Source organism: Mastigoproctus giganteus, chromosome 3, assembly GCF_048544385.1.
Source record: "Mastigoproctus giganteus isolate SK-2022 chromosome 3, ASM4854438v1, whole genome shotgun sequence".
NCBI classification, from domain to species: domain Eukaryota; kingdom Metazoa; phylum Arthropoda; class Arachnida; order Uropygi; family Thelyphonidae; genus Mastigoproctus; species Mastigoproctus giganteus.
Window position 1 is genome coordinate 74373250 of NC_143577.1, and position 25424 is coordinate 74398673.

Consider the following 25424-nt stretch of genomic DNA (forward strand, 5'->3'; position numbering starts at 1 on the left):
GATTGGTTCTTGGACCACTGTTGTTTCTCATTTTCATAAATGGCATCGATGAAGGGATAGAAGGCATGATGTCAAAATTTAGATGACAAAGATTGGCGGAGTCTTTAATGATCTGTGCCCAGCAGTGCTCCTTCGGGATGACTTGAACAGGCTTCAAAGACGTCAATGCTGCTAAATGCAACGCTTTACACTTAGGGAATAGCAACCCACAAATAAATTATACACTTTGGTGGGGTTGAATTAAAAATACTGGAGGAGGAAAGGGATTTGGGAGTTAAAATACGGGCAGATATGAAGTTTTCTGAACAGTGTAAACGGGAAAGCCCATGGTGTCCTATTGATGATTTATCGAACGTTATCCAGTAGAGATAGGGAGGTTATAATCCCACTGTATAAGGCAATTGAAGACCACATTTGGAATACTGTGTTCAAGTATGGAGACCTTAACTGAAATAAATCGGTCAACTGCTGAGTGGTTATTAGTGTAGTATCTGAAATAGAGAGCTTTATGGTAACTGAAAGAAGTTTCTAGTACCCCGGCTTGGCCTAAAACTGAGGAACTAACGAAAACGTCGTATATTTTAGTCTTTCCAGTTGTGAATGACGAGGGTGGGAGAAGCGACTCCGACTTCTTCCTGGAGAAGCGATTAAAGTCTTCGGGGAGAAGCGACTGGCAGGTGAGGGCCGTGCAGTACTCCGCGCAGGCGCCTGTCCACCACCTCTGTCTCTCTGAGTACCGCCTTGCCGGGACAACTCCAGCTTTGAAAATTGTTAAAAAATACTTCTCTTCGCAAAATTTATAAATGACCTTTATAGAATTATTAACTAACTATTTAGCAGCCTTTTTGTCACCAAAAGGGAAGTTACATAGTAAAAAGAAGCACGCTATCGAAGTGCAAGAAAAAATAGTTTTTTTAATTTTAACACAAAAAGTAAATGATAGATTTAAATGGGAATAGTTTTTCCTTGATAAGCATCGAATAACACATAGCTAATGTAATTTTTAGCTCCATTAGCGACGGAAATAGAGGGGAGAACACGAAAATTACTCACATTTTCCTGTTTGGTTCCGCCATTTTTAATCTTAAAAATATTTAAAATTATATTTTAAACCTACTCGTTGAACTCTTTCCATCAGTGTATAATAAGCTATAGGTTGTCGACAACATTTTTGTCCCCACACATTTTACCCCCCATTTCTCAGACAAATTTTTGTCGACAACGATCAATATGGCGTTATGTTGGCCCACACGATGTATAAACACTTGAAAATTTCAAGTCAATAGGTTGAGTGGTTCCAGAGATACAATGCCGTGACAGACAGACAACCGAGTGCCGACCGGGCTAGCCGGGTGGGTAAAGTGCCTGCCTGGCACCCCAAAGGTCGCGGGTTCGAATCCCGCCTCGGGCTTGGATCAAAGTACTGCAGAAACCTTGAGAGGTGCATTATGGCCACAGATGCGCCAACAACTACAAAAAAAAAAAAAAAAAAGAGTGACGTTATAAGGGTCCTTCGTTAGAGTACGTACCCTAAAAAGACATTGAGCGTCTTGAAAGGGTCCAAAGAGGGGCTACTCGAATGATGAGATCGGCAGAAGTATGAGGAAAGGCTCCGATTATGTGGGCTGCAGAGCTTGGCAACTAGGCACCTCAGAGGTGACCTGATTGAGGTTTACAAGGCTCTGAGAGAGATTATTAAAATGAATGACGGTGAAATTCTCATTGTTATAAAGAAAAAATTCTCATTGTTATAAAGAAAAAAGAAAAGAATTACAGATCTAGAGGCCATAAATTTAAATTACAGGGATTGAGGTTTAGATTAGATTGTAAGAAGTTTTATTTTAGCCAGCGAGTCGTGGATTGCTGGAGCAAGTTCCCCTCGCAGGTAGTTGAGGCTGACAGTTTGAATAAATTCAAAGGTCAACTGGATAATTACTGGTATGAGGAGGGAAGCATATAATTTGTGTTTTCTTATCTACTTGGTTTTTTTTTTGTTAGTTTTTTTTTTTTTACCAGTGCAGCAAAAGCCTGTGGCTTCCTTGCACTATAGGGCGAATACTATTACTGTGGCGTATTTGTATCCCACACCATACAATAGTCACTCCAGTTAATCCACCCTAAGTAAAATCCCATCCCATTATAGTCCCTCTCTTGAAATTGAATTTCTCGGCTTTACTTTTGACTACATAGGTTTCTTTAGACACAATCCAAAGTATGGTATTGCGGTCACTAATTGTTATTAGTTCCTTTACTTCAAGTTTTTGATACAGTTAGCTCCGCCCTCGTGGGTAGCACAGTTGGTATAATTACCTTCACTCGCGTATCCAGGTATCATCGTAAGGGGAAGCATGAGGGCCAGGTTTTTGATTGTTTTTTTTTTTTTTTTTTTGTTTTTTTTTAGATAGACCTAGGAACACTTATACGCATGGTTAAGGGGGGAGCATATGCCCTTTCTGCTCTACCCAGAATATGTCCCTGATTACCGTCCTCCTCACACCGGATGAAAAAGACCCAAGTTCGAATCCTGTCAATAACGCCTGGAATTTTTATGGACCTTTTTCACAACGTGGCTGAGTTCGTTCGTCTCAGTCAAGGGCGACATGGTTTTTTCCTGGAAAGTCGGGTTTTTTGCCCAGCACCCAGTAAATCGATCACGAGAAATTTTCGGAAATTTTATACGGCGCAATATGGCCTAAGCTACTGATACACCTAAAACTGTACTACAACAAAAACAGTTACTCCTTTGTGAGAATTAGATAGAGATTATTTGAATCCCTAGTACACTCTCGAACAGGTTTGTATTGGTAGCAATCATCTAGTTTGTTCAAAAGCCTGTTGCCGTATAGTGTATTTCCGATTGACTTGTTCCAGGCTTATAATAGGTATATTGAAGTCACCCGAATTGAGATTGTCGTACTTGCTAGCTCATTCAAATTGCCTGAAGAGTACCTCAGAATCGTTTGATCAATAACATATCCCTATCCTCTGCCCTTTATTGCAAGTCATTTCACGCCCACAAACTCAACATACACGTTACCTTCGGCAGTTATTGATCATAAGCATCATTCGTTCACCCATCCGTTCTTTCTTATCCCTCTGCTTTTGCAGGTTGTTGTTGTAAGGTTTTTAGGCGTATCAGCGATTAAGGCCGTATTGCTCTGTATATGTGACCTGGACTACGAAAAGGTAGTTAATGTGTCAAGATATCGATTGAGGTTTAGGTAATTTTTGTAGAAAAAAGTATGCCCTTTCCAATAAAACCAATTCCAGGTGTCTAGCTCAATTCGGTGTTTCACAATTTGTACCTAATGATGGGAAATAAAAACTGGAAAACTTATGAAATGAAAAATTGAACATACTTAATTTTTACTGTAAAAAAAGGTAGACATACAGAAATACTCATACAAAATTTTCAAGTTTAAGACCAAATATCACACATCATTCACGCTGGACGTTCACCCCTCTTCAATTCTTTATTCGGTTGTGGGGCCACTTCATCTGCTTTGGAAGAATCTGTTACTAGGCTTCTGCTGTTATACAAGTACCACTGGCGATCCAGTGAAAGTCCTCCTGGCTTGATTACCTTTGTCATCTTCCCATCCAATGGTTTTAAAATAAGAGTGAACTCAATGTCCTTACTATCAGCAAATTTCCTTGCCTTCATTACTCCACCAGGGCAAATCATGAAGTGATGGTATTTAGTAATACCAGCTAACTGTTCGAAAAATTGCTTCAAGTATACATCTCATTCATACGAAGTCACTTGTTTGGCAAAAACAGCCTTATTACGACCACCAGGAGAGGAGGTAATAACACAATTTATCAAGTCATTGTGGGTATCAATATTACTGACAGCATACGTTGCTTTAAAGATTCCAAACATCCGATCAGGACTAAACTTAGTATGGCAAGTTAAGAGAAAATTGAGGAGAATACACTGCTGCATCCCTTTGCCACTCTCCACATTAGATATTGAAGCATTGTATTATTTTTATTCTATTTCACACAGTTGTTTGCAAATAGGACAAGGCTTGTTGAGAAGTTTCCAGGTAGTGTTGCAGCAAACTCAGTACACAATTTGGACCTTTTCCTATGTCTTGCTCCTCCTTGCGCGGGAACAAGAGACCGATGTGAATGTCATAAAATAAAGCAGATATCGCTGGTGTTTCTGTACGTTGTTACCCACCGCGAGAGACGTCTATCTTGCACGGAGTCGTGTTTACTTTAACGGCTGTTTACTCGAAAACTTCTTTTCGCACGTTAACCACCTTTTCGTAGTCCAGGTCATATATATTGTCTGTAAATTGCATGTGTTCTGAGGTCGAGTTTCTGTTTGCTAGAAGAAAAACCCGAGTTTCCGGGAGAATAAAAACTGCTACCCTCGCCTGAGAGCGACTAACTCAGCCACGTTGTGAAAAAAGGCACAAAAGTTCCTCCCGTCATCGACGAGACTCGAACTCAGGTCTTTTCCACAGGTGTGGGGAGGACGGCGATCTTACCAACTGTGCTATTCACGTGGGCAGCTTCGCATGTAGCACAGTGGTTATAATCACTGCCCTCTCCACACCTGGTGGAAAAGGCTCGGGTTTGAATCCCGTTAGTTATGCGAGGAATTTGTATGGGATTTTTTTTCACTGTGTGGCTGTTAGTTAGGCTCGGGCTAGAAAATCACCGTCCGCTCCCCCGAAACTCCTATTTTCCGTCCATCAAAACAGACAGTTTACAGACATAATGCACACGGATAGATGAGATAATTCTTGAGTGGTCCTAATATCACAGTTTTCCCCCTATCTCTCCTTAACACACCATATTCACTGAAATGAAATTCATCATCTCGTATCTGCGAGTGGAATCACGTCTGAGTAATTCCAATCATGTCAGCATTACTTGATCTTATGAAAAGCTCAAATTCATTTAATTTTCTTATAGTACTCCTGCTATTATTGTATACACAAAATTAAGTGCTTTATGTTATTGCTTTTGACAACCTTGGTACACCCCTTATAGTTACTTAAATGTGTTTTTCCATGTGGTCTTCGATCGTTGAAAGATTTTTCTTCTATCACACTTTCATTTTTAGTGTTTAAAGTTAGTAATGTTTGCACACAAGCGCTCTCAGAGAGGATGCAAATGTAATTTTGTCCTATTCCACTGTTCTAAGCCAATCTTGTGCTGACTTCTCGAAACCGTAATGCATCCTCAATGGCATTAACAAAAAACTTTCTCTCATTTCAGTGAATACTATCTTTACAAAATACATTCTGTCTACCAAATAAGGCCGGCAATGCTGGAAAAAATTGACCCCTTCCCTTCCCCATTAGCCTTGCAGGGTTGCTGAAAACTACAGTTAATATACAATGCCTTCATTATAAAATCTGTACTCTCATGTCTCGGCAGAATTGCAAACACAAGAACATTTTGTCCTATCTCGCAACGCTTTTTTTTTTTCAGCATGACTTTGTATTTCATAAGCAGCGCATCAGTTCGTTTAAGTTTTAAATAATTATTCCCTACCTGTATTACCATGAATCTATAGACCTATTACAAGCTGATAATTTGTTTCTTATATCGTCAATTTATGCTTCCGGTGAACATTCTCTGGTTTTGTGCCATATTCTTACAAAATATATTTCCTATCTCCCTAACAGCTTAGTCCCCATTTAAGACTACTTCCTATGGAACCAAAGCATTCTGCACTGGTTGATTCATTTCTGGAGCTGGATTCGGGAGCACGTTGTCCAACGTTGCCTCTCACTTGAGTTTCTGATGAGCCCTAGAAGAACCAAGGCAATCAACCCATTTCTTCAGTGACTCAACCATGTCTGACAGTATGTTGAGTTCTGAATTTAATTCGTCGGACTGCCGGCATCGTGCGCGAAGAAATTTCTCTCAATTAGCTTGGCATAAATATGACAATGAGTGCAAGCAAAAAGACTGTAATTTACACAACAGTCGCCATTACTCCTTTGATTACTGACTCTATTATTTTTTCTTGGAATAGAAGTTAGGAAGTCTGTGATTACTCACTTCACCCTTTGATCCTCCTTTGCGAGTACTTCTCTTGAATACAAGGATCTGTCATAATTATGGTCAGAGTTTTGATTGACCTATTTGCTGCTACGTTTAATATAAGTTTTTAGATTCGGTCAGCTCTGGGTGTCGTATTTACTTTTATTTTCAACATATTCACTTTCCTTTTAGTTATAAAATCATATTACTCACAGTTAGAATTAGGTATACTTCTCGTGCCTCCAGTCCCTAAAATCTTCATGTGAATGCAGATGTAAAACGTTTATTCAATTTGTCAGTAACCTGAACAGGATCATCAAAAATTATGCCAATTACATGCAGTGGAACAATGTGATGAATTTTCTTCCTTCTAGTGTTAGCACAAGTAAAGAATTCTTTGCTACTTTTATTCGTATTTTTAGCCAAAGGCTTCTTCTTATAATTTGTTCTTTATAGCTTCATGTGGTATCTAATCCCCTCAGTGACTTGACTGCAGATTAATTTATACTTACTATAGGCTTCTGCATCTGCTGATAATTTATAATCATCCCGTGCATTTTTCTTCTCTACCAATTGGTCTTATCACTTCAGCTGACATTCATTTGGGTCGAAGCCTTGATCGCAGCGTTCTTTATCGATATCGTTCAATAGTAGCACGCGAGTGCATAGTTCAACGCTGTTTAATTGCGTGCTCCTTGTTTCATTTCGGTTTATCATGTACCCGCAACATAACGAGTACACTCGTTTTTCGTTAGTGAAACATGGATCTGATATTTCCTTCGCGACATCTTCATTTTTGCCTTTATATAGCGAAATAAAGAGTAAGCAGTAAAGCATATCTTATCTAGGTAGTATTTATCAGAACTAACCTCATAATCTGAGTGATAAAGCTAAGAGCATTTTTCAAACACGTTATACTACTATTTTTCGTTTTCTCATTTTAATTTTATATCAGCTGAAAGTAGCTGCGAATTAGAAATTTGCAATGGATTCTGCAAGTATAAACACTCCCGTTCATTGTATCTCTGGAAGTTTTTTGAGTAGCGATTTAGTCGCTGTCAGTGGAACTGAAGAGCATGCCGATTCATCTAGCGCAACGGATATCCTTCTCCTCTGTACCAAATTGGAAATTGTACCAAAAAAAGACTTTCAAGTAGAGGTACGAGCAAAATTAGACATTGCCCACTTCCTTAAAAATTCAGTTATTTTACTTGATGTGTCAGAAACTTCACTTGAAGGAATCCTCAGCCTGCTTCTCGAGAAGGTATTTTATTCTTTCTGTTTTAACTAATTCTATATTTTTTTGTAACCAATATTGATTTTTGCCTGCAGCGTAAATTAATATTAGGTTTGTACTTATACAGCATCAGCCAAATAAAAAATTCCATTTCGCCTATCCATCCCTTCTAATAGTTTGTCTAGTTCTTCGTTAAATCTATCCAAACTATCCCCTTAAACAACAACGGATGCTAGCTTGTTTCAGCAATCAACTACTCGTTGACTAAAAGCAAATTTCCGCACATCAGTTCTGCAATAATCCTTCCTCAATTTGAATTTATGCTCCTCATGTGCATAGTCTGAGTAAGAGGAAGAACCCCATCAGCATTGAGTTTTCTCAAGTCATTGAAACCCTTAAACAACTCAATCAGATCACTTCACAGGAGCCTAGTCTCAAGACCTGCAATTTTCAGAACTGAAGCCTTTCTTCGTAAGAGCATTCCTTTGTTCCCTTCTCGTTGCCCTTTTCTGTACCCGTTGCAGCAGCTCTATATCCTTCCCAAAATGAAGCTTCCAGACCTGCATGCCATACTCAAGATGTGGCCTGACCATTGCCTTTTACAATGGGATAAGCTAATAAAGCTAATTATCCCTGCTAATAAAGTTGTACATTATTGACAAAACTCCATGAGTTGTCATGGCAGCCTGTTTGCACTGTTCAGAGAACTTCTTATCAGACTGCACAGTTATCCCCAGTTCCTTTTCATTTTCCACTGTCCTGAGTGTAGTAGCACACGATTGATACGTTACTCAGGGATTACTGCTACCCATATGCAGTACCTTACATTGGTCAATATTAAACTTCAAATGCCATTTCTCAACCCATCTGCCTAATTTTTCTCCATCTTGTTGCAGTAGCATGCCTTCATTACTGTCATTAACCATCCCGTCAACATTTGTATCTCCTGCAAAATTAAATATTAAGCCTTATATACCTTAATCAATATCATTAATAAATACAGAAAACACCGAACCCCGTAGGACTTCACTCATAACATTAGTCCACGAAGAGCAGTGTCCATTTATAATCACTTTCTGGCTTCTCTCACTCAACCCTCCCTTTATCCATAGCAGTAACTTTCCCTTAATGCCACACTACTCCAATTTGTTCAGCGGTCTTTTATGTGCAACAGTATCAAAAGCTTTCCTGAAATTCAAGTATATGATATCAAAATTATTTTTTTGCATCAAGCTCCTTTGTGAATGCATCAAAGTGTCCAATCGAATTGGTCACACAAGGTTACCCCTTAACAAATTGTTGATGTAACTGCAATATAACTGCCCTCATGTCTAAATGGTCCTGCCTTACTTCTTTAACTACTGACACCATTATTTTTCCTGGAAACCGAAGTTAAGCTAACAGGTCTGTAATCCACCTTTGTGAACTGTGGATACATCTGCAGTCCACAGGACTTCCCCTGAATCCAAAGATACTCATAATTATGGCCAAGGGTTTGCTTACTTCCTTTGCTGCCTCCCTTACTGTGATTCGATATATCCCATCTACCTCAGGTGCCTTTTTTATGTTTAACTTCAACAATTTATTTTCTATAACTGAGAGGAAAGTCGAAGAGAAATTGTTGAAGTTAGATATAAAAAAGGCACCTGGAATGGATGGGATCCATCCAATCATAATAAGGGAGGCAGCAATGGAGGTAAGCAAACACGTAGTCATAATTATGAGAGCATCTTTGGAATCAGGGAAGATCCCTGTGGAATGGAGATGTGTGAATGTATCCCTAATTCCCAATGGCGGATCAGAGGTTGATATGAGTTATTAAAGACCTGTTAGCTTAACTTCTGTTCCTGGGAAAATAATGGAGTCACTGGTTAAAGAAGTAATGCAAGATCATCTAGAAAGAAGGGCAACTATACTTCAGTCACAGCATGGGGTTTTGAAGGGGAGGTGATCTTGTAACAATTTGATTGGATGCTATGATGCAGTCACAAATTTTGCACACAAATGTAAAGCAAATGTTGAATGAAAAACAATATAACCGTAACTTTAAATGTAGTTATCAATATTTATATTAGAAATTTTAATTTTTCTAATGCGAGTCAGACATTTTCATACTTTGTTTTTCTTACTACTGTGTAGATTTGTTTATTTCTCCATTACTCGTATAATTTATCGTCCTTTCAGAAAATTTCTCGTATAATTTATCGTCCTTTCAGAAAATTTCTATGTATGATTGATACATTTCAAGAATGACTAGTTTTAAATAAAATAAATTTTATGTTTATACTCCGGGACGACCAAACGGTCAGAGGAGTTCACAAGATAGAGAGAATACAAGAAACAGCACCGTATTTAACAGTCACGGGCTTGAATACCGGTCACTCAAGGTACGTGTACTTATGCACCCTCGGGCCTGACCACTCCAGCTATGACACCTATTTCTTTTAAGGGACTCCATGCTGATTTGTAATGACAAGTATCAACAATGCCCCAAATGTCAAGTCAACAACTCGGCCTTTTTTAAAATTTGTGAGCACTGGAAATCTCAGAGGGGGTAAAAAGGTACAAAATATAACGGTCTCATAACTGGAAGCGAGAAAATAACCACTACAAAATATGCTAAAACGTACATATGCCACAGTTTCCAAAATATTTTGTTTAGTATCGTCTCAAAGAGCTACCTCAATTCTTGAATCAGCTTAATCCATTCCCTTCTCTGCTTCAATCCTCGAAAAAAAAAAAAAACAGTGAAAATAACCCAATTTCAGTTCCGCCTGTTTTGTGCACAGTTCCTGAAATCTTAACAGCAGTTTGTTACTGTGTATCCTGATGGCCTATTGGGCTATGAAGGGCAAATTGTTCTTTCCCATGTATGTATAATGGTAACAATAAAGATTCTCTGTGAAGTTTCAGCTTCTATATTTAACAGCTTGGACTATATTCTGATTTAGTGATTATATATACTTGATGGACTGCTGATGATGGATGGAGTTAATTTAGTTTATCTGGACTTGCTGCTAACAGCGTTTACAGTCTGCCAAGATGTTGCTCATGTGTAGAGCACATATTTGGTGAACCCATTACTTCTTTTAAACTTCATAGAATTAGGTCAGCTAACGTGGATTCTTCTTTCTGGTAGCATCTTCGTTATTCATTGCACATTCGCACATTGATGGACTGATGGCGTTTTAGTGATCTTCCTATCTAATGGGGTTGTAGTTACTGAGCGTCTTTTACTGGAGTGGACTAACTGTATCTGTGTTTTAAATACATGTATTTATGTATGTAGACATGTATAGTATCTTATGTAGGACGGCACCTGAACGAAAGTTCAACTCCGTCTTTGTACACTGTGATGGTTACAGAGCACTGTAACAGGCCAGAAATATGTGTAACGTTATGTTCGTGCAGTGTGTGTGTGTTGTTTAGTTGTTTCTGGCCGTTTTGTCACCAGGCAGGCGATCACCTGGAAAGCCTGCCCAGTGTCCGTCTACACCACGGGGAGGTAGGCCACAACTGCGCATGTACCATGGCCAACCTCAACAGTCACGCACTGAATGTCCAAAGAGGGTTTGGAGCCATTCAAAAGAACCCCGTGCCGGCAACAGCACACACACACACACACACACACACACACACACACATTCCCAGGAGACAGGACAGCAGAAGACGAAGAAATAAGGATGAGAATAGCATAAAGTAAAAAAAAAAATAATAAAATAAAAAAAAAAAAAAAAAAAAAATATATATATATATATATATACATAAAAAAAAAAAAAAGTAAAATAAAATCTTTATCCATTTCTTGCCCACATCTTTATGCAGTGCTGCCCAAAGTGGTCCACAAAGAGAAAAGGTGTATTGTCAAACAGAAGTTGTAATGTCATTCAATCATGATCGGCAGGAACAAATTCTAGATATAATTCTGAATTCTGTTAAACTGGAGTGGTGTCAGAAGTCTCTGGTAGATGACGGTATCACTGAGCAGAGGTTTAGTTGAAGAGAGTCTTGATAAAGGATGAGTCAGAGAAGTGCAGCATCTGTTAAAATCTTTGCGTGGTCTTGAAAGCCACAACAATTTTGTATATGACGTCATCAGGATGACGAAGCAGCGCACAGTTGTATTATGATTTATGATGCATTTTCAGTTTGATTTCTTGAATTAACATTGAGGTCGAGAGACTTCCTGCGATTAAAAGCAGCATTGCAGAAGGTTTGAAGGGCCTGGAAATTGTTGACAGAAATGAGTATCTTCTCACCTCCGGGACACAAGTTTGGTACTGTTGCCTTAAGAGCCGATCTTAGATCCTCGTAAATGGAGCATTCAAAAAGTACGTGAGGAGAATCTTCCGGTAGCCCACATCGACAGGAGACTGTATTGGAAAGTCTGAATTGGTAGAGTTTTGCGTTAAGCGAACCATGCCCAGTTAGTATGTAGGAGGTAAACAGTGAGGGTGAAAACCATTTTCTGGTGGATGATGAGAGTAGTGCAGTTACATCGGGAACGAAGTTTTTGGTGATAGCTCCTTTTTCGGTAGAATTCCATCTATTCTGCCAGGTGTTCACTAACAAATTCCAGCATCTGGTTCGCTCAGTTTTGGGATCAGTCTGAGGGTTAACAATGATTCCCTGAAATTCCGTAGAAATGCCTTTGCGGATGTAAAAGCAAAGCCCTCTAAACACAACATGCAAGTCAAGTGGTATGGTGCCTGCAAGAGTCTGTAAAGCTGGAGTTGATACTGTTCGGCAAACGTGAAGTAGGCTGAGGAGAAAGCAACGTTGAATAGTGGATAACTTGGTTTGTACTGTTTTGAGTGCAGTACGTCTAAACCAGAGGCTGGCAGCGTTGGTTGTAATTGGGATTATGGCAGCATTATAAAATAGATGTAGGGTTTTAGTGTTCAGTCCCCAGTCTTGTCTGGTAATTTGGAGCAGCATTGCGGTAAAACTCTTAACTTTGACGGACAGATGTTGAATATGCTCAGTAAAGGAAAAGCGGTCGTCGATGATGACTCCTAAAAATTTGGTGCTTCGGACAAGTGGAAGTGATTTCTTGTCAAGTTTTACAACTGGTGGTCTGCGATAGTCTAATTTGTGTTTAAAAATCATGATCTTCGATTTTGTTGGGGATAATTTTAATTTGTTCTTAGAGGACCAGGACGATAGTTCAAAGAGTACTTTATTGGCATAGAGTTCTAATTCAGATCTTGAGTTTCCATTCACTAAAATGATAATGTCATCTGCATACGCAAGTTGTTGCACATTTTGAAATTCAGTCGTCCTAAGCAGCCAATCATCGAGAACTAGGTTCCAAATCAAGGGACCCAAAATTGATCCTTGGGGGCAACCACGGGAGACAGATCTGTTAATCTTCGTGCTTTTAGTGATGACGGTGACGGTGCGATCAGCAAAGTAGTTTCTAACAAGTTTATAAAGCATGTATATTGTATAAGTGGATTCATGTATCTACGTCCCTAAGTACAATAGTGTATGATATGGCGGGAATGCCAGGTTTTTGACAGGGAACGCCTGGTATAATAATTAAAAAAACGTGCGCAGCATAGTACAATGGAACTGCAGGGGATTTCTCAGAAAACACTGACAACATATGTGAATTAACTGTTATAATCCTGTGGAATCCGAACATAGGAAACAAATTTAACGCCACAAGTACCCATCTTCAAAATACTTCTAACCAGAAATTATATCCATTTTCTACAAGAGAAATCAGTCGAAAATATTGCTCATAGACCGGTAACCCATATTCTTGGACTCAAAAGTTATTTCCAAACATATTTCTCTTAACCTACTATTGACTCCCGTATTTCTTCTAAGGGATATGCCCATGTTGGTTGCAATGACAAACATTAACACTGTCCCAAGTTTGTACTCTTACCGTATATGTTTTCACTTAAGTTTAGCCAAGGGTATTTAGCCTCTCAATTTTTAAGTTATTATCCATATTTCATTATCTTTTGTTCAAAGCTCTAGTTAGTTACATATTATTAATTATTGTATGTTCATGTTAAATTCTTATTTTGTGCAGCATTTCTGCATGCAGGTGAACTAGTGGTTATCACTGTAATATACGCATTATTCCAAATAAATAAACAAACCTGTTCAGAGGATTTTTTTCTACACTTATAGTAATTCGTATTGCTCTGACTCTTGTTTCGATTTATCGGGCGCTTGATCACCCACGTACCATTCACGATCTGGAAGATATATTTTATTATTTCTGTTTCTTAGGCGCTTAGAATGTTGCCAGTACAAATGTCGAAGTCAATATGGCTCCAAAATTTTCAATCAAAATTTGAAGCCTGGCCTGCCTTACTGCCTCATTTGGCCGATACATAATTTACCTCTTATGGAAATAATATGATCTGCCAATTATGGAAACAAACCATAGTAAGGTCACCCTACCGTTGTCGGACTGCAAGATCTAACAGTGCTTGAATGTTTATTATCTTAATGAAATATTAATACTTTCATTCACTGAAAATATTGCGGCCATCTCATGACGAGGTGTTCACTTCAGTAAATATAATATTGGGACGTCTTTGAAAAAAAAATGGTTTAAATTTTATACCTTTTTTGCAATTTGCATTTCTGTTGAAGTTTCGGTAGTTGAAATTCTGTGAATGAAATCTTCAGAGCAGACTGTTACTATTAAAATTCCGAATTTGAAGTATTTTATGCGTTCCATTTTAAGTGTGCAACACACAAGAGGCCAATTGAGTATGTTTTCATGATGACAAAGCATATGTACCTCTACTACAATGACTCAGTTACGAGTATCAAACTTTTATTAACCTATATTCCGTAATAAAATGACAGTTATAGGCACTTTTTTCGAGTTGCCTCTTTGTAAAAGTGCCCATAACCCATTTTTATTACAGAATAAGGGAGAAGAGAAGTGATGTAGATAAAATGTTATGGTATGGGGTTGGTTGGTTGTTTTGGGGCTTCCTTGACTCATTAATTGCTTCGCATTAAATTTTGAAGAATTTTAAATTTGGCATTTTTAATCAGTTAACATAGCACCTCCTCTAATACGTTACAGTTCTGACGTTTGTTTTACGTTATTTTTTACTTTCAACTTAATTTTTTTATGTTCATAATTTAAAATCATGACTCAATTATTTAACTTCAATTATTTAAAATCATGATTCAGTTATTTAACTTGTGATTTTCTTTGATTATAATGTTAGTCGAGTTTTAATTTGATTTGTATGATTCTTTTTATTAAGTATACTGATTTTCTTAGTTTTTTCATTATCTGAGTTCGATTTATTTCAGTTCCCCCTTCCCATTCATCTGTATTTAAGACGTGGCTTACAGTTGGCCTGGAAATAAAAAAATTGTTGTGCTCATCTTATATAAAAAAAGAATAGAGAATGAATGTGATTTTCCTTTGTCATTTAAATTTCTCTTCTGCCCAGCAGTGGTCAAAATTCCTCACTGGTCAAAATGCTGCTAACCTGGATTAATTGGTGTCCCTATGTAAGCAAGTCTGGAACACTAGGCTATATATATTCACACTCGTTATAACTCATGAAACTCGTCAAATCTTTTGATGGCCAAATTTTTTGACCAATTTTTGACTGAATACATTTTATGTATTCAGTCAATGTATATAATGCATATATTTTATGTAACGACGATGAAATTGTTAGTACTACAACCTGTTATAAGCTGTCAATTTTTTTATCCCATTTTGCGTTTTGACCTGTTGTTATTTTAATCATCGGTAATTTTAAATAAATCCATTCAATTCATGTTTAGAGAATATTTCCAGGTAGTCGTACAGAAAAGAAAAACTGCTGAAAACTTTTGGGGTTAATGATGTTACAGACCTTCATCAGCGCGAATATCTGATGTGACAAAGTAAACAAAGAAAGAATAAAACCAGAATATTAAAATGTTTAACTTTTTGCAACGTACCTTATTGTCTTCGTCTTACACAAGTTTGATATTAACGTCAGAACTCTTTCAGAAAATAAGCTCAAATATTTTATTAAAAATTTAATTAATAGTTTATGTGAATGTCCGTTCTTGTTCGGAAACTCATTTTGTGTGTAATGTTACTTTAAATCAATTTAAGTGTATTGTCATTTCAGGTTTTTGAAGAAAAACCAGAAATTATCCAACAAGTGAAAAATCAGTTGCTTGTCAGCGCTCCTAGTAAGTAACTTGTTCTTTACTGAAACTAGATTTTTTTTATAATCGTCTTTACTTATTAGTCCAACTGAATTATCATATTTTCATCATTATAAATTACTGTAATTTCAAGGAGGAGGCTTGTTTCTGAGGGAAGAGCGAGAAGAGAAGTAAACTTCATCTTTCCTCTAATTGTAGAAAACGGGGGGGGGGGGGGGGGTTAGAAAACATAGATGTCCTATCAGATGCTATTTTCACAGTTTTGAAGATTTATGCTTAAGATAATCAATAATTATAGTTTTGAAAATTTATGGCCCGGAAAAAATTAAATCATGGATATCGCACGTAATACTAGAGCTTTCTCTCATGCATCTTTCTGCAAAGAAGAAACAGTGCAGAAAGCTCAGGGTTCCATAAAATTGTAATTTTGAGTGATTCAATTGTTAAAGAAACTGGAAATTGGGTAATTAAGAAAAGCTTGAATAGGCCTTTTCCACCTGCTCTTTTTAATTAATTATTAAGTTGATTGCCATTTATGTGTCTGTAGATTAAATAATTATAATAATAATTAAATAATTGTAGTTTTTATATAAAAATACAGTATATTAATTATCCTAACGTCTGTAGTTCGGATATATAAAAACTACAGACGTTAGGATAATAATTTAATAACCATAAAATAAAGTAGCTTATGCTATTTCTTTGTCGAAATTATGTGAGGACAGGACTCTCCTGTCCTCTCATATGTTTCTCCCCCCATTTGGATTTAAGCTGTATTGTTAATTCAATCGTCTTAACGATTACAGCAGAACACACTTTGCATTCACAAAGTAGTAGTGCAATGCCCAGATATTGGGCTACTTTTTAGTAATGTATTGGTAATCTTTTTTCTTCTATTGGTAAACTAAACTTTTTTTTAATAAATAGTCTGATGCCCATTTGTAAGAGTTGTCGAGGATCTGCAGATCCCAGTTCAGTTGATATTTGTTGTAAAGCATAGAGCCATGAATAATAAAGGTGGATAGAGTAGACTGGAGATAGGGCGATGTTCCGGTGGACTCATATATGAATCTTCAAGTGGATAAAATCCTAGATGGTGAGACAACAGTCTTGTCAGCCACGAGATATGAGGTACCAAAAGCCCTTGTAGCTGCAGAGGGGAAGGAACTGCATTTATCCAGTGAAGCAGGAAAATGCTCGACGCGTGTTACCTGTAGCGATTTTTTTAGTGAAATAAAGTACCGGATCTGGGGTTGAAGCGATACGTGTAAATTATGTCATTTTCCTGAAATTGATTTAATCTGCAGGAATTATTTTAGCACTTTCGTTTTTCATTGTTTATTTTATGAATTATTGTTATCCTTTAATCTGAATTTAAAAAACAAAAAAATGGTTTTCCTTTTCTTAGCTCAGTTCTTGTCTAAAACAATCCAAGGATTAATCAAGACAAAAGAGGAGAATTACATTTATGATCAGTCCTGGGTGTGTACCATGTGAGTAGAGCTTCTTTTTACATTTCATTTACAAAACGTTTTGATGCCATGACAAATTTCCTGTAAACCCGCATATTAATCCAAAATATTAAATCTCGAGTAGCAGTACATCCAGCTGGATGAGCAAATGCCTTTCGTGCTTTATTCTAAGACCTCTCGCGTTGTGTTTAGTTACTCTGGCCTGCCTTCATAGTGAAAAAACTGTAATGTTCAAATCCCGTTGCTAAGTTGGGGGAAAGGTTTTCATCGAATACCAAATACTTGTAGTCGAGTTGAGTAGAGGCCGTACAAGTTCTCTGGCATAACACTAAACTGGCATTACAATACACACAATTTACAATCAGATGCACGCCGGCGCTCAAAAAAAGTAAATAAATACTGTAAAATAATAATAGCATTAAGCAGTTTAAGGCATTGCCATTCGGGAGAGGCTGGGTGTGTTCCCAACTTCAACCACTTTTTCTTTTTTTTTCATTTTGATATATGCATATAGTCCATCGATATGAGAAGAACAAGGCGATTTTACTTTGAAGTTATTTATAACATTTCTAGTACAGTTCCATGGCAGCCTTAATGTTTCCTTAAAACTGTATGATCCTCTCGATTGCATAAACCATTTCAAATAAATAACCCGCCACATTACCTTACTTGTTATATAATCGCTTACGAAAGAATATACGGTAAACTCTATAAAATATGGCATATTTCCAAAAAAATCAACATTTTATAATCGGGAATATTAAGGCAGCAATCCTGCACTCGTATCAACGATTATATTTGTCTTTAACAATCCTAGCAAAAAAGAGTGACATTTCTTTCTTTATTTATAAAGATGCTTTCAGGACTGTATTTTCCTGTAATCTGTTTTTTGCGTCCAGCAGGATTTAAACTGCACAGACAATGTAATGGTCTTAATTTTCACAGCAGAACAACTTCTTTGCAACGAGTTGCCCTGGTATAGCACTATTTTCAAACTGATGGCCTCTATAAAAAGTTAACTGGCTATTTGTTTAAAAGATGACACTGCTAAGACGGCCTGTTTCAAGACTAACTGGTCTCACATCAGATATCAGTTGGTTTATAGTGACAACACGCAGACAAAGCAGGTGTAAAAGATTTGTTCTGTGTTTCGCCTGTAAACGAAATCAGTTTTCAAAATTTATCTACTGAAAGGAGTGCAATATCAGGGCAACTCGTAACAAAGACAGCTTTGTTCAACTGTGAGAATTAAAACTATTGCATTATCCATGCAGTTTAAATAGAATTGCCAGCAATAAATAAAATAATAAGATAGTTATTATAAATGTTTATAGATGTAAATAAGTTCAATTGTTTATGATGATAATATTTATCGAAATGCGCTTAATTCATTGAAAACTGCTCAACCACTAGGTGTTTTCCTCTCTGAAATCCGGAAATTTTTAAAATCCGACACCTCTCAATCCCCGAGGGTGACGGATTTTAAAGAGTTGGGCGTTGTTTTGTTGCGCTAAAGGAAGATTATCCAGCATTTAACCGCAGCCACCACTTTATGTTAGAAATGTGTCGCGTGCCACCCAGGGGCACATCCAGAAGGAATCTCAATCAATACCCCCAAGCCTTACTGATCTGCCCTTGGAAACAGAAAATGTTTTCACTACTACGTAAAGGAATTTTATGCTGAGTGCTTGTAATCAAAAATAGTTAACTTACGTTTATAAAAACGAACATAGATCAGTAACGTACTTATGTGTGTTAAATTAACGCTAGAAAGTGATAAATGCGAACCGTAGTCATGAAACCCAAGTTATAATTTCTGGCAGTAAGAGTGGAATTTAAACTTTGTGGTTAGCTTCATATCTGATTTTTTAAAGCTAATTGTATAGTATTTTACGTTATTTTTTTTTTTCTTTCACCTCAAAGGAGGTAAAAAAAAAAGAGTTGCCATTAAGAAGAGCTATGTGTGCCATGGATTGTCCACTCTCCCACACTAAAGCAACCAAAGATAGAGAAGAAGTGTATTATGTTTTTCAGTTGCTTGTATTGTATGGTCCATTTGTCGGATTAAATCTAACTTTACCGGGGAAGAGCAATGAAATTATAAATGTTACCCCAGTATTCTGTCTGTACGTATGGTAATGAAAGTATATAGTAGAAAACACTGTGATATTTTGGCAACATGGTACTAGTTTATAGAGACATTTACAAGTATCATGTATCAAATGGGGTTATTTGATATCTCTATGCAAATCATCATTCTCACTGTATTGAATGATTTTGCGCCAGATTCGGTTTGAAATGCGCCTCATATCTTAGGTGTTAGAAGTTTAAAAGCATCCCTTACAGCTTTCTTTAAGCTATTATTAGAATCATAACTTCTTTTTGAAAAACGTTTTTACTTTATAAATCCCATTATCACAACTCGGGAGATCCGTGCTCTCGGAGGCCGTTTTAATTGGGGCTGACAAAGCAGCGGACCCTCTTCCAATCAATCGATCAGGAAACACCTCATTTAAATATTCACGGATCCTTGAGGAATAGTGGGGAGGGACCCCATCTTGTTGGAATCAAACGTCATTCAGTATCCCGAGATTCCGCGGTTTAAGAATTAGCCATGTCTGTAACGCTTGAAGACTATTATTATTTTGGTTCACCGTGCCTTCAAAATATTAGGTCCAATAATATGCTTTTGATTAATGCCCGCCCATACTGTGGCGCTTTACGAAATTAGGATTATCCTTCTACCAGAATACGATTTTTCGTGAACGAGAACTCCAGTAAATGACACATTCATCTCTTACGATCATTTTATTTCATTTTCGAGTGGAATCAAACATTCTTAGCATTTCATCACATGCGATTCTCCTTTGATCCAAATCTATATCTGATAGCTCTTGGACGAAATGAGTTCGATGGAAGTGCATCTTCAAGTCCGTCCTGAAATGTGCGTGAAACGTTTATGTGGAACACCAAATTCAACAGAACGTTTGTGTGGACCTTAAAACACATTCATCAGCATCTCTGCACACCCCTATTATTGAAGGTCTGTCGTTTCTGGGTTTATCTTTAACTAATCCCTTGGTAAAGAGTTACTTTTCCCATCTGTTAGCCATTTTTAGAGGTGGTTCCCGATCAAATCTTTCCAGAAATGCTACGTATATTTCTTCTATAGGCATGGCTCTCTCTCTCGACACAGTGTAGTGGCCACAATTCATCCATCTGAGGAATAGTCGCTTATATCACACAGATCAACACTCTAAAATACTTATGTTAATCAATATTAATTATAATTAATAGTCTTGTACGGAGATTCCAACAATAAGTTCATTAATGTTTCCAAGGGATTTATTAGGGTCACTTGATATAACAAGGGCTGGTTGGTTAATAAATCTTCACATTCTACCCTTTTCATATAGTCCGATGTCAACAGTGTACGAGTTGCATCTCTTCTCTTCTTCATGAGGATATTCGGGCACTGTCTGAATATGCCCACGAAGAAGAGATGAAGTGGTAGATTTTTTTTTTTTTTTTTTTTTGTTTTTTTTTCCGCTAGTGCAGCAAAAGTATTCGGATATCTTGCACTTATATAGCTTACTGCTAATATTAAGATTGATATTCATATCCATAAAGCAAAATGAATAAAATTTGAGAGAGTGAATAATATAAAAATTTCACTCGGTACCCTTTGGTTTGCCTTAAAAGGTGTTGCCTGCCATGTATTCAACAAAGATCCGTTGGAATCGTCAGAACCAAGAATCCGGCGAACTTGGGTAGAACCATGCAAAACATCCGCTTCTTCGTTATTATACTTGCTTCAAATAAGGAGGTAGGTCATTCTCTGATATCACTAAATTCTAATATAACGTAATAGTTTTGTAAATACTGTATCTATAAAGCATTGTAGAATTAATTTAACTGCTGATAAGTTAGTATTATTTTATCCCCAATTTCCTTTAAAATATCACAGCTAATTTTGTTTATGGAAAAGCATTATTCCATTGTATGCAAAATGAGTAGCGTATTATTCTTTAGAGCAGTGAACTTCTTATACACCTTAGCCCCCCCTTACCTAGACTGTTTCTTGGCAGAATTGGGGGGGGGGGTTCAACCAGGACTTCACTTCTCTAAATATCCATAAATTGTTAAACTAAAATTTAGTTTCCCTGAATTTTGATGGTAGTACTGTAAGAAATTCCTCGAAATTTCGTAATGAAGAGTGTTGAAATATAAAGTGACTAGAGTTATTGAGGAAAAAATATATGATTTTGATTTGGAAAAGTTAGGCAAAAGTCTGTACATACCATTGGAAGTAATTGTTTAGCATCGAAGTATTGACACTGGAGATTGAGCAACTTCCTTACTAGAACTGACCAGTTGATACAGGCGCACACAGTCTTTGAATGAAAAGTGTGTTCTACTTTGGAAACGTCTACAGAAAGCTAACAGTCAATGAACAGTTCACATCTTAAAGGTCATCAAGTAGTGTGGAATAAAGAACTTTGGTACTGCAATATTAAATATATATATACTGATCGCAGTTTAGTCATTGCTGTAATATCGTGTGCCAAGCAAAACCCAGTGGAACTTTGTCTACTTGGGTGGACATTCCACTGCTGAGAGGAAAGTAGTGTGTTCTACTGATGAATGTGTTTTTTTTTGGTAATAATGTTTTTTATATATAATTACATATTAAACGCTCAGTCTTAGTGCTGTTATGGACGTTGCATTAGGCATCGATGTAAGTTTCATTAATATTACTACTGATTTCAATAAAGCTATATAACCACATATTTTACAGAATTGTCCGACAACGGTGCTTATCAAAATGATGCATTCCAATGAGTAGCATTTCTTAAAGAATTAACCAAACACAACTGGATTGATTCCTAATACCACCCCTCTTGTTGTCTGGATTCCCGATAGTGGAGACACTACCAGGATGACCTAACCATCCCTTTCAGAAATTACGATCACTGCTCAGAGTGTCATTTACCTACCGGATCTTTTTTTCATTGTTGTACTATCCCCTTTTCTCCCATCTTTTACACATCACCAGCGGTTAACTGCGAAGCATATTGCAGTAGCTCGACTGATTACGGCATCCAATTCAAACTACTATGGAATCTTAATCCCTTGTTTGCGGTCAACCAAACATGGCTTACATCTCCAAAGGAGAGTTTATATATCCAGTGGATAACAGTAAACTTTGAAATATGAACGTTAAGCTAACACCAGATTCGACCATTAAAGTGTGTCGGTGAATGCATTTATATTTATGTTAATCAATATACTTCTATCTATGTCGAGAGTAAAGCTGTGATTATCATGGTAAGCGTTTTCTAAACGAACTCTCAATTAACCATAAGACAATGCTTTAAGAGATTCTCTTCTCTCAAGTTTAGAAGATTGTAAAATGAATTTAGTAATTTAAGTTATAAATTGACAGCGTTTATAAATCAATATTTAATCATTTTCCATATCATTTTGCACTTTATGCACCTTGCAGGTAAAATAAATATACACAGTATGATCAAAAAGTTCAGAGACTGACTTCATATTTTGAAATTGCGGCGTTATAGCGACTTGGGACTTTTCGCAGCATGTTCAGTGACTCATCTAAATACTGTATAGTAACGCATGAGTCTCTCATTTCGTCCCATTTTAAAATGAGTGATTTTACTGAGAAACGAATTTTAATCAAATTTTGTGAAACCCCAGAAACCTCCATGGCCAAGCTGGCTGTAAAGGGTATATTGGAGATATTCATGTTATCTCTGCAGTAAAGTATATTTATTTATTTTGTTTAAAATTAGTGAAAAGTGCAACAAATACACAAAATATTAAAAATAGCTTTTAGCGAAGATGCTGCATCGTTCAAAGAACTTTCAGTGGTTCGCAAACTTTAGAGGGCTGCTTTTCGAAGATGATCCTCACCTCAAAAACAATAGATTCAATCGCTACTGTTGAATCAGTAAGCAGTAATGGACGTTTAACTATCTATATAGTTTCTATTGGAAAGTATTTCTTATGGAACATGCCAATCAGTTTTACACAAAATTTGAGAATGCAACGCATTTCAGCCAAGTTTTTAACTCGCATCCTCACTGATGACCACAAAGGGCAGCAAGCTCTCTTGCCAGGGACCTTTTGAACGTGTTGCTCCAACCCACACTGTTTCTGCCATCGTTATTGGTGGCGAATATGGCCCAGCTCTTTCAACGAAAGAATCAACCGTGAAAGCAAAAAAAAAAAGTGTCGATCAAATGTTGAATGTCATGCTTATTATTTTTGAATCAAAGAGCATTGGCCTTTCTGAGTTTGTCTCGTGTGGTCAAACAGTGAACCAGGAATAAAACACAATTTTACAGTGATTTCCTGTTTGAAGAAAACGGCCAGGAAAGTTGGTTCCCAAAACTGGCGTTTGCATCATTACAACGTCTCTGCGCTTTCCATGCATCATTTTCTTACGAATCATTTCGTCACTTACTGCGGTCCTCCGTCCACCACACTTATCGGATTTAGTTTCTTTTTTTTTTGTTGTTGTTTTCCAAGTTTGAAGTCCCATTAAAAAGGTCACAAATTTACAACAAAATTATTCAGGATGCGACTCAGGAACTGTTAGCAATTCCAAAAGAAGCCTATCAAGAATGCTTCTAGTGGTTTCAGAAGTTGCAGAACTATTGGAATTAGTGCATACAGTATCAAGGAGACCACTACGAAGGAAATCACCCGAATGGCTGGTACGCTTCAATTTCCAAATATTAGTTTAGTCCCTGGACTATTTTTTTCACATCTTCATCTTTGTTTCTGTTCTATGGTGGCCCCAAGACTCTCGTCCAAATCCACGTAGTATTATTATCGAACATGGTGAAATAAAAATAACAAATTAAAATAAAATAAAACATAATTAAACAAACAAAAAAAATTTAATTAAATTTCTCCCCACGTAGCCAAAGTAAGCCAGGGGAAAAAATACACAAACTTGCCATTCTATTTACAGAACCATATTGCAATCCTGCACCAAGTAGTCAATACTTATTATCCTAGTGCCAGCTTCCCGCACTCTAGTAACTCACTAGATTGCCAGCAAAGAGGGGAAAAATATATATATAATAAGTAAAATAAAAATAAGTAAATAACAATTAAAAAAATAAATAAATAAAATAAAAATCCTCCCCCTCCACAAGGCCAAATTAAGCCAGGGAGGGGGAAAAAAGTGTACAGCATTTATGAACTGTAAGCAACAGAAAAGAAAGTTCTCCTCTTCTTAAAAACTAACCTTGCAAAATTTTGTAAGGCCTGAAAGACTTCTTTATTATCTAAACATATGTACTCTTGTCCTCTGACAAGGTGTGGCACAACAAGCATTAACTCCCATTTGTCTCATATATAGGGCAATCAAATAAAATATGATCCCACGATTCCGGCAGTGTTCATGTACAATTAGGATGAGTTTCTAACCAAAATAAAACAACTTTTGGTTCAAAGACTCAATGCCCCATAATTAAATACAATGTTTCCACATTTGGATAAAACCATTTCTTATTTTTTACATTGTGATTAAACCACACATTAGGAATAAATAATCTGGTAACTTCTCCTATTAAACTCTGATCTCAACGATATTGCCACATCTCTACTAATCTACTTCTAATCACTTCCTTTTCTTTTTTAACATCATCCATAGAAATAACATTTATTCCCCAAAAGCTTGTTCTTACCCTTTTTCTCAAGAAATAAAAAAACTCCCTATAAATAGCATATAAATCTAAAGGCAATACCCCCTCCAATTACCTTACCTGTAAAGCCTTTGTTGAAATGGTCTTGCATGCTCTTATAGAAGCCAACATTATTACTCTCTGTAGGGATAATAACTTTTGTGTAAACTTGACAATATTTATATGCTTAAACCATACAGATACAGCATATACTACGATTGGGAGAAATACCGCCTTATGAGTTTGAGCATAAACTCAAGACCCTTTTCCCAAGTCCCCAATCAGTTTTTGTTACTCTAATAATTGCTGATGTAATTTTTTGATCTTATTACTTATATAATTAAGATGCAGGAAAAATGACAATTTGTCATCTAGTAAAATTCCTAAGTATTTATCTTGAGATCTCAAAGGTATTTGCTTTCCATTAATTATTAATTTTGGTCGCCTTCCATAATCTAACTTGCCTTTCAGCAACATCATTACTGGCTTACTAGTGGCGCCTCCGTAGCCAGGTGGGAAGGAGCAGCAGTGTGTAGCACACGCTTCTTGATTAGATCGGGATTCGAGCCCGTCACCACCAAATACGGAGGATGCGGAAAGGTCAGGGAATGACCACCGCATATCCCGGAGCAATATGGCCTTAGTTGCTAATGCTCCTAAAAACCAAATAACAAACAAACAAACTGTCTTACTATCTGTAATCTTACTTGTAAATAATCTTACTATCTTAAGATTATTTACACCTGCCCACATACTCAGATCTTTTACCACAACTCCCACCATCTACTCTAATACTAACCTGGATTTACCCTCAGTACGTATTACTAA

At 36.9% G+C, this 25424-nt stretch overlaps 1 protein-coding gene across 1 annotated transcript in view; it reads left to right on the forward strand.

Annotated features, from left to right (window-relative positions):
- LOC150088085 (solute carrier family 4 member 11-like) overlaps window positions 1-25424 on the forward strand; it is a 158077-nt gene that overhangs the window by 26043 nt on the left and 106610 nt on the right. The window contains exon 2 of the mRNA XM_090370013.1: window positions 15367-15430. Coding sequence (XP_090226139.1) covers window positions 15367-15430 — 64 coding nt within the window. The remainder of the gene's footprint in view (window positions 1-15366; window positions 15431-25424) is intronic.